Here is an 11275-nt window from a genome sequence, read left to right on the forward strand (position 1 = left end):
ATCTTTTGTCTTAACTTGTCTATACTAACTATAATAACATCATCTTACTACTCCCATACAACCATGTCTTTTTCCATAACCCATTCCATTAATTCTATCAAAGAAACAAACGATAACATTGAAATGTGATTAATATTTGGTTAATTTTTTAATTGAACTATTGTCATACATTAACTTAAAACGTTAAATTTACTCTTAATTCAAATGGTAAAAAAGGAAACATTGTGATAAAGTGGCAGACTATATTATTGTGAATGGTGGGGCGTTAGAACTCGATACCAAAAAATTTAAAAGCAAGGTACGTGTTCTTCCTTTTCATCTATGTCCCATTCATAATCTCCGCAGTAACCATTCAAGATGGGTGAAGCTTGAATACCACGCCTGGAACACAACAGAAACCGTTCATTATAGGAACGCAATCGACTTAGCATCTTGACCCTATTGAAGTCCAACTAAATTTACTGACCTCAACATCCTGCATCTTTGTTGATCTAGTCGGAAATTAGCGTCATCAGTATTGTTTACAGAGGCGTCACTCCATAATCTCTCAGCAACAGCAGACGCTCTGGGCCACAGTCTCGAAAGTAAGTTAGTTCCATCGACGTATTCACCCCATAAACAGGCCTCTCCACCAATAACCAAGTCCTTTTCTTCATCAGTACCATTGAAATCTCTCGGGTCACATTCGTAGTATTTCTTCCAGTCAGGTCCGTAACTAATGTAATTCAAGTACCAACAGGCTGATAAGACAACTTGATAACCCTTTTTGGTGATTGGTTCTATGTAGTTTCTCCACGTGTCCAACTTGGAGTCCAAGTAGGTGTCCTTCCATACTTCAACGATGGTATCAGGAGACATCTAAAAATATTTTAACTATTAGTCTTGGCTAAATTCATTTAATTAACTTTTCGTATACTAACCACAACATCGTTATCAACTGGATCTTGCCAAGTGATGTACTTGTAACCAACGTCCTTCACGTTGGCGACAGTTTTCCTGACGTAGTACTGTTCAATTTCGTTGATATTTTTCATGCCATTTTCTTTCATGAAATCGGCGATAATTGGACTGGAATTCCTGTAATAGTTTATTTTTAAGTATTGGGGTCACTCCTTTTTCTGGACTTGCAATTACTCAAGTTTTAACTTACCAACAAGCGTAATAGACCTCATCCATTCCCAAATGAACGTACTCATCCTTGAAGAGTGTCTTCACTTCTTTCATCAGTTCTTTGTACATTTCATAGGTACCATTGTTGAGAGGGTCCAGGAATTCATTGGCTGCGAACTCGGGGATTCTTGGAGTACTTGGTTTGTCCGGGCCCTCACCGAAGCATGGAGTTAGAAGATCTGCGTGCATCGAGACATTAAAAACGTAAGTTGATTCAAATGATTTAACTGTAGAACAAGACAGTTCTTACGAGGGAAAGATTTTCCCAGGGCTTGTGTATGTCCAGGAGTGTCGAATTCAGGGATTACCCTAATGCCTAATTAAACTAAATTTAATTAATATCATTTAATTTCAAGAGGTATATAATGATAGTACCTCGCAATCTAGCGTATTCAATAATCTCTTTAACATCTTTTTGCGTGAAAATATGTTTTGGACTGTAAGCGCCCTGTTTTGTTAAAAAAAAATATATACTTGAATAATGAACAGCAAAACCAGAAGTCTTGGTTATTTTGCATTCTTAAAGTACTATTTATTATTCATCACGCGTTTTTGAGCTGTCGATTTTTATCTAAATCGTGCGGTTATTACTTACATTAAGGGTAAGGTTTGGGAAGAATTTACTTTCGAAGGGCCACGACTGGTCGTCGACCAGATGCCAATGAAAAACGTTCAACTTGTTGTAAGCCATGGCGTCCTTCGTAAGAAGATAAAAGGGTTAATAAACTTGAAGGTTATCGGACTTGGCAAGAATGCAGTCTGAGGAAAAGATTTTTTGTACCAAATTTTTTTTCAAAACTTTCTTTGGTTGAAAATGACGAGCAGTATCTAACATCAAACTGCGGTACTTGAATCGTGGGAAATCGCTAATTCTGGTGGCGTTGATCATGTACTATAAATTAGTGATAATTAATAATTATTAATTAGCTTAAATGGTCTAATTTTAAAGATCATCTCAGTGTTTTCATAAGTTCATAAGATATATTTCATAAGTTCGTCACTAGTTAATGAGAACTTGTCATGAAGTGACGTAACTGAAACGTCATAGATTCTCGTAAAGCGATGCCTGCAAGTCTCTAACTTTCATACTTATGGAACATATCTTATAAACTTATGGTGCTATCTATTAAAATATCCAGAAATATTTTATAGGCTTGATTAAATTGCATACCCCGTGAGTTTTATCGTCTTGGAAAACCAGTTGACTGAAGGTTTCCAGACCTGTATTTTTTATAGACGCACGTCAACAAGGTATAATTAAGCCTAGTGATTTAGACTTAAATGGATCACTTAATCTCACCTCTTAGTGCGCCCCAGACAGTTTTTGCTCTAATAGTAGCCGCTCCTTCAGTTGGTACCTCTAAGGAATCTGATAATTGTGATTGTTTATTACAATATCACGTCAAATATCTATGTCAGAGATTTAAATACATACATTTTTCATCCTCTCCGTGTCCGGGATATCCACAGTGATTTCCTTTGAAGTTTTCCACTTGCAGATTCAATCCAGGGAGGTGTGCCATTTTGCTTTGGGCTTTACCCCTCTTTCGGTCAATGAAAATGATGTTGCGGTAACGTTGAAGGGCATCGTCTACCACGTCACATTCTCTGGCGTTTGACGTGAAGAAGAAGTTCAAGGGGTCAAGAGTCAAAAGCTCGTTGAATTTCTCCCAAGCTTGAGGTTGTGGCCATGGTGCTCCAGGTGGTGCTCTTTCACCCTGAAAGGTTAATTTATTTGAACCTAACAATCCGTTTTTGCAACCCAGCAATCCTAAATGCGATAGGGTAGACCTCAACCTTCCTGGTGGCCCAGCTACCTTGTAATTATTTTAAACTGCCCTAGCGTCGCAGCCAAAGGGTCAAACAATTATTTTACTACTGGTCAAAAGTTCACTTAATTTGACTCTACCAACCTTACATAATTCTTTTTTAAATAAATTGGAGTGGTTACGTTTTGCCTTCCCTTTAAGTTTAAAAATAATTCAAGGTTTTTATATATTTCAAATGGTAAAAACTTCATGACACGTTCTTTGTTAGAATGTACTTCAAATACTAGTTGATTATAGTCATTTAGCAGATATATTTAAACAAAATTTTTTCCCATTTAAAAACCAGCTTAAGTTTTTGGGGGCCAAGTCTCTCACAGACTATATTTACACATCATTTTTTAAACCATTTCCGCACGGTTGAATTTGCTTTCTAAAAAACACCTTGCGCCTTTCATATTGTTTGTAAGGTATTTCATTTAACATAAAGAGATATTTCATAATTACATAAATTACCTAATACAATATTACACCTGTATCTAGTCAACCTCTATAAAATATTCAAGGTTGGAAGCTAGCTTCATTCTTAAGATAATCATAGATTAAACAGCTTAAATATACTTAATATATTTGTGATATAAAACTACGAAAAACAATATCTCAATTTCACGAAATTGCTTTTCTGTTTGATATCTATTGCGTGTTCAGGAACTGATTTTCTTTTTAATTTAATATTCCAAGATTTAAAAAAATCTAGGCTAGACTTAAATGATACGTTAGAAAGTTTAAGAAGCTTGAAGTCGACCAAAAAAATGTACTTTAAATTTCTCAAATGCTCGTTCTTGTTAAGCCTAATCTGAATAGGAAAATTGAAAAGTACACGTGACTTTTCTCGAGCCATACTTTTTAGAGTCTTATCAATTTTGTTAGCGTTTGTCGGTCAATTTCTTAACCTGTCTATACTCCCAAAAACGAAAAACAGCCCTTCAGGCTTGGCTTCGATATATACCTGTTTAGAGTGTCTTTAATCTAGATAATATTATACCGGTAGATTATATATACTTCTAATTAATGCAATATATTTTTATAGATAAGATACGGGATATTTAGATAAAAAACTTTAGTAGTTTCTACCAATAGAAATGCAAAGATTAAGGGTTTGAAAATTGACATGGAGGTTTGAGAAACAAATAGTTTTCACACGAATCTATTCTTCTCTCCAAAAAGGGGTGTTTTTATCACTTGAACTTGAACCTAATCTTACACTTCATATCTGTTACTAGAGATTTATAATATTTTTGGGAGTATCTATGTTACGTAATTTAACTTAATTACTTTATTAGCGATCATAAAAATTCACAAATTAAAAACTATTTATTGTACCACAAGTTTATAAGCTATGTTCCATAAGTATGACACTTCCTATACTTGGTAATGCTAGAGGCTAAGTGAGAGCTAATTCGAGAACGACAAGCGAGAATTGGAAGTCATACACTCGGTGGTTAATTTTGCACTACTAAATCTTTGACAGCGCCTCACCAGGCGTCGCTTTACCTCGAATCTATGACCTACGTCACTTCATGACAAGCTCCAGTTTGTAACCAGTGACAAACTTATGGAAAATATCTTACAAACTTATGATTGTACCAATTAGAGTTAAACTAACCCAACACGTGGTCGGTTTGCTTCCGTACTAATTAACCTAGTTACGTATCTTAAACACCTTTAAGCAATTAAGACTAACTTCACTCGAGATTTGGGTGGGTAATTTAAAAAATACCTCCTTAAATTACTGACGATATTTACCCCAGATTACTATTAAATAAGCAAATAGAGGGGCTAATCACTCTCCGATTCTCTGTAATCTTTTTTTAGCACTGTCAAGGGTTGAAATTTTAAAGATAATGTGTAAATACTTTAGTTCAGAGTGAGTGGCCCCTCTGTTAAGTACTGTTAAATGGTATTAATTAGTAATTAACGCCTGGTTAACGTTAATCTCACACTATCTCTCCCGGCCCACTTCTGACACTTCCCCTGTTAAATATTAATTACCAAAAAAGCTACTGTAAACACACTTACCTCTAACGGTAACCTAACTTCTATGTAGGTGATGTAGCAATGACCGCAGAACAAGGCTGTAGCTAAAACAACCAAACTCAAGATCCATTGTCCACTCCAACATGTCTTTGACATTTTGACGTTTGTTGCCATGTTGAGAGAGCACTTGCTTCGAAGTAACTCACGAAGAATCTTTACACCAAATGAAATCTTTGCTAAGTGCAGCTGAGCTGAAGCAAGGTACTTAGCTACTTATAATTTTTATCGTGGTTTTTTTTAAATTATCCTTTCCCCCCCATTTATCCTTCCCCCTCCAAAGAACTATCCAATGAAAGAAGTTGATATTTCACTAACGAAAACTTCCAGTTGTTTTTTCGTTCTTTTTTGAAATACCGGTTTTATATTTAGGGTTTAGTTCGTATTTATTATTTTTAATTATTTTTTTTTTTTTTTGAAATGTAGGCCTAGATCGGGCGCGGTTAAACTTCGTTTTAGGATCTATCCAGCGTGGTTTATTGTTGGAATATATGAAAGATGCAAGTTTGATGGAGTTAAAGATGAACTCTATATTCTCTTGTACCATAAGTTCATAAGATATGTCTGCATAAGTTTGTTACTGGTTACAAACTGGTGCTTGTCATGAAGAAGTGACGTAGGCCATAGAATCGAGGTAAAGCGACGCCTGGTGAGGACCAGTCAAAGGCTAAATAGAGTAAGTAAGTCTCTAGTATTACGAAGTATAACTATAGATAGTGTCATACTTATGGAACATATCTTATAAACTTATGCTTATATATTGTCAAAAAATTCCACAAAAACAATATCTGTAATTGGTTTTTAATATGAATCATTCAGCGTTTTTTATTTTAAGTTCAATTTAAGATATCATAGTTGAAGACTTTGAACACTTTTTATTTCCATAAAACAAGCAAAGAAACTCGAAGCTTTCAGTCCTTTTTATTCCCGATGCGTGTGCCGAGGCTTAACGCGTGATTTTTAACTAACAAATCTGAGTCAAAAATTCAAAATGATGCTTTAAGAGACTCTGAACCAGGCGTCGCGTCATTTTGAGCCAGATTTTTTTCAGTTAGAAATCGTTAAGCCTCTAATAAGGTGGATCGCAAATTTTTTAAATATATAAGATTTTTTTAACGCGAATACTTTGGTTTAATATACTTTTGGTATTCCTACACATGATATGTTTAATCTATTTGTATTGGATGGCAAATAATTCGAGTTGAGTGTTGTTTTTTTCAAAGCCTGGTAGGCCTGTCGATCTGGATAAATAATTTTTTTATTTATGGGATTGACAGAGATTAAAATGGATATTGTTATCACCCCTTTTAGATTAGAATTTTCTTGCAACTCAACTTGAAACCAGGAAGTTCAGAATTAAATTAAATGAACTTTCATTTTGATATAAATATGAAGATATCTAAAAGTGCAGATTAATAACGAGCTAGCCTGCGATTAGACAAGCCTGGGTTTTAAGAATTGCAGTAAATATTTTGCTTAGAGGCAACAGGAGTAAGATGGAGTGGAATGATGAGGATGGGCGACCTGCGGCAATGAAAGTCTCCCAGTGTACCTTTCGCGTGCACGCCCATACCCTTCTGTAGGCGATTGTTAAGTGCTGCCACGTAGCGTCATTGTATTTGTATGAGAACTAGCTTCGTTTCTTTGAGACATGGGGGCATCCTCGACGTTTCCGTACCTCCCTACCGAAACGCTAAGCATGCTGGGAGGACTTCGTTGCCGTTCCGTATAGGGGGTACATACTGCTCCATCTCTCTTTCCTTCAAGCATGAATCACATTGAGTAATTTTATTTGTCTTTGGTGTTAAGTATGCCTAGCCTCATTTGTCGCCGTCTGGTGCAGTAAAATTGAAGCTCGAAAATGAAATTTATGACTTATTGCTTCTTTTAATAATTTTAAGTACCTAGTCTTTGAGTGGCTTGGTTAGAACCAAGTGAAATAAACATGAATTTGGGAACTATAAAAGATTCAATACCTGGGATGAAACATTCAAAATTGCAGTTTTTTCACAGCGTTTTAGCGATGGTTTTCAAAACGAGTATTGAATACTTCACGGTTCATCAACCATGTGAAACAGAAATATATAAATGCTCAATTTGTTAAATGAGATTTAATCTCTAAACAGATTAACTTCTAATGCGGAATAGTAACCCTATATTCCGGAAAAAAGAAAATCAATTTATTGATTTTAAGAAAGTTTGTTCTTACTGACATCGCCAACCCCCCCCCAAGATAATTTTATATGCATTTAATTAACTTGAACTCCATACACAATCATTGCAAATATATTTATTAATATTTAATTTTACTTTCCATAAGTTTTACAAGAAACGATCGGTTTCAAAAAGATACTTCGATTGATGAGATGAAATTAGAGCAAAAATACCCGGGTTTTCCCACGTTAATTCTTGTAGCGGGATCATGACGTTTGTTTGGAGAATCCTTCGTATTGCTGAATGTAGTAGGCTTAACTAATGCAGTTTTCCATTTACTATAATTGCATCTGCCACCATGGAGCAATACTGAAGAAACCTTAACTATATTTAATGCATTATTAAAAGAAATCAATGCCAATCAAACTAAATTACTCTTTGGTAAATGATGTATACAAAATTCTTCTGCATCTCTAATAGATAATATTTTTTATAATGCAAAAACAAAACTAAAAACACATTTGACCTTGGTAATAGACCAAGTGTTCCAATAGATACTTGCAGGGAAACCAACACCCAGGCGGTAGGCCACCATCTTTGGTTATTTCCCATGCACCAAGAGACTGCGCCAGACGTAGCCCGATTATACTACACGCAGAAAGAGAGTAGCCAACTGGCACTGCCTCTAGCGGCGCTTATAGTCACTAGCGAAATACCCCAAGATGCTTCCTTCCTCCCAGCGTATTCGCTTCTCATCAAAAATTAGAGCAACATTCATTAGGTCAAACCTCTATTTCGCATTTAAAATAATTACTAGCGTAATGCAAACAATTATACAACACTGCAACCAATCCCAATTAATAATAAATAGCCAACGCCCGATTCAGATTAAGGCATTCCATTAATAACATAACTATTAAATTTAGCAAGGATTTTGTTTTTTATTTCATCTTCCTCCAATTATCCTTCAGCGGAAGTAAAAAAAAGGAAAAACAAAACAGAAAAGGGGAATCGTTTATGTCATCATAATAAATAACCATAAACATTTGGTGGGTTTGGTTAGTTTAACCTTGTAGGAAACTTGGGGAGGACACAACCTTTGACATTCTAAACGCTGCGGTATAGCCTAGCCAAGAAGTGATGTCTAGTTTATTAGGGAGAAGGTATAAATTCGCGCCACATTTCCAGCTTTATCTCCAGTCCAAACGTAAGTCCGGAGTTAATCCCCGCCTCTAAATTACAATTAGCATCTCATTGGTTCTTGAAAACTCGTGCACGTCAGCGCGATGCGAATGACGAAAATTACAGTCATATTTTCCGACTGAGGAGAGTCTGCGAAATAGCCCGGCCTCCTTTACGTCCCCCCTTGTATTTTGAAAGGGGGACTGGGACTATGGCACGCGAATACTTAGGCATCTTATACCTTCTCCCTAATAAACTAGATATCACTTCTTGGCCTAGCCTAGGACTCTAGGAGAGAGAGTTTATTAAATTTCTGCATTAGAAAAGAGATGGGGGTGGGATAAGGGGGGATGTAAATAAATTGTGAAGGCGGGCTGGTGTATTAGAAGAAGGCAATCACCATCTCGGTTACTATTGGTCTTAATTCTCATCATCCAGAGATCAGCTTAAGCGGCTAATCCTATGTACGGTATACCCAAGAAGGCATAGGAGAAACGGCCCGCGTTCTATAGGTTCGGAGCAAAACATAGTACTAAAAGCAGCTGGTAATGAATTGCCTACGTGTATTCGCATCACGTAGCTACCTAAGGATGACGTTTTCCCGGGCGTTCTAACCTGATTGGTCGAATTGGATAACCCTATACGTTTCATTGACGTCATACTGTCCATGCCTGTAGCTTTCTAGACATACTTTGCCCGATCGTTACGCGCAAGGAAAAAAAAGTGTTTTGGCTTTACGTTGTTCTTTTTTTAAAAAAAGAAAATAAAGAATACAGAATCCCCCACTAGGAAACCCGCTAGGACCTTTAAAGCTGAAACCCTATTATTTTTCCACGCAGGGTTTTGTTTTATTTAATACACGTATGCCTAGCTGCTTTATATACTTTGATGCAATATTTCTTTTTTTTTTGACAATTTTTAAAACCCCGGGAATGGATAGTTTATGTTTTTTTATGATGCCCTTTTTAGCTCCTATAAAAAAATTTGATTTGGAGGATTTGCAACGCGCCGGGATAATAGTATGCGGAAGCATTGTATTCTAAGCTTCAAAATGAGGCAAAATAGGTCAAAATAGGCTAATAATTTATTAATTGAAAGTTGAAAGGGCGTTGTTGCTAATGCAACTGGAGCAGACGTTGAAGTATTGTTATTGTTTGGAAATTTTGACATTTCACGCGATTTTACAATTGTAATAGGCCTATCACGTGAATGGCGAGTTCGACGTGAATCGATGGTCGCACGTGAAAAAGAACACGATTTTATATTTTATATCCATTCTTGTTCACCGAGTGTTGGTATGACCAATGAGGGTATAAAGAATGGGAGTAGAAAGCTTGGCTGTGGTTTTCTCGCTTTGAAAGTTTACCTCCAAGCTTCTGGTGTGCGCGCGCATCTTTCTCTGACCTCTTATTGGTTGCAATGCGGTGAACCGGATATTAGAAGGAAAATATAACAAATAAATAAAAAAGAAAAGCAAGAACTCCGAAGTTGCTTGCTTCTACTCCCCTTCTTTATATTCTCTTTGGTATGACAAGACCAATGCGTTGTCAAATCAGTGTAATTTTATGTTGATGGACCTAGAACTAACCTCTTTTCGTGAAACACAGATAAAACAGTACTGGAATAGCAGGTAGTTATAAGTTCAGAAAAAGCAAAGCGTTGTTCCTCCATTTCCGGTTGTGACGTTGCTAATACTAACTACAGACCAATCAGAGACAGGCGAAAACGAAAGGAACATGCAAAACGTTCCTAATATCTGTTTACACGAGAAAAGTAGGCGCTCGTTATGACCTCCCTGAAAGGTCAAATCAAAGGGCAATACTTATAACTCAATACACTGTCAATCTGAACACTGCGAACAATTGTGTAAATATTTACAAACACATTTAGATCATGGAAGGCCTAAACACATGACTGATATAATCATTGCATTATTGTTTGATTGTATTTAAAATTTCCATAATATTCTGAGTTTTCTATTAGCGGTTTGAATTCCCATTTAACAACCAAGACGCTCAAAGAGTACGTATAAAGTTCTAGCGTTCCATATTTTAGTTGATTAAAAGGTAAACAAGGGGATTTTTTCTTTTTGGCACGCGATTAGGGCATGGTTTTGTAGGTTCGTTCAAATAATCATTAGCAAAAGCACCTTGTGCAGAATGAAGTAGACGGAATCGGTATTGATATTAATAAAACCAAACTTTGGAAAAGCTATTTTAAGCTAGGGTGATATCGAACCGTTCAGGAGACGTCTAAAAATAGATTTTCAGCTTTGAAAGACCATGGCTCTACACTGTTACAATATGAAGCGCCGAGAGAGAGCGAAAGAGATAGAAAAGAAAAATACTTTTCTTGAACAAACTTTGTATAACAAAATTTTCTGTTTGATTTATGCCTATAGACTTAATGACTTCCTCTTTCAAAGTTTTAGGCTTGAAATTTAGGCTTAGTATAGGAAACTTTAAGCTTTACTATATATACATGTTTCATCTTAAGATCTTTCCAACATTCACACTAATTTTAAATAATCTTCATTAATTTATTTTAGTATAATATGCGTCCGAAATTCACTAATTTAGGCAGGCATAATTTGTTCTATTTTACACAATTATTTCACGTCAAAATTTAAATTTTTTTAGATACGCGCGAAAAAGCTTTGATTGTTTGCAAGAAGATGGCGGTAGTGAAGGTATTTTTACTTAAAAATGATCATTGGATCTACGGGGAGCTACAAACTTTCTACACGACGGCAAGGACTATTTAAAGATACTAGACGGGATAATAGATTTCGAGTTTTGGTTTATAAAATCTAGCGGCATCTGTTCGCGGATACAAATATTTTTTTCCGAGAATAGCCGTATCTATTGGGGAAGCTCCGGGATACTTTAGGTTAGTGGCGCTAGGGTTTC

At 36.0% G+C, this 11275-nt stretch overlaps 1 protein-coding gene across 1 annotated transcript; it reads right to left on the reverse strand.

Moving 5' to 3' along the window:
• Window positions 1-124: 124 nt before the first annotated feature.
• LOC149702670 (beta-hexosaminidase subunit beta-like) lies at window positions 125-5222 on the reverse strand. The gene is made up of 12 exons (XM_089866539.1): window positions 5016-5222; window positions 2606-2888; window positions 2471-2539; window positions 2342-2391; window positions 1952-2062; window positions 1766-1867; window positions 1546-1618; window positions 1421-1486; window positions 1151-1349; window positions 921-1077; window positions 467-858; window positions 125-381 (listed from the first exon to the last, which is right to left on the reverse strand). The coding sequence occupies exons 1-12, from the start codon at window positions 5145-5147 to the stop codon at window positions 288-290; spliced, it is 1728 nt and encodes a 575-aa protein (XP_089722665.1). The 5' UTR covers window positions 5148-5222; the 3' UTR covers window positions 125-287.
• Window positions 5223-11275: the final 6053 nt, after the last annotated feature.

Source organism: Phalangium opilio, unplaced genomic scaffold, assembly GCF_054372755.1.
Source record: "Phalangium opilio isolate 3A_F unplaced genomic scaffold, DU_Popi_V2 ptg000017l_1, whole genome shotgun sequence".
Classification (NCBI taxonomy): domain Eukaryota; kingdom Metazoa; phylum Arthropoda; class Arachnida; order Opiliones; family Phalangiidae; genus Phalangium; species Phalangium opilio.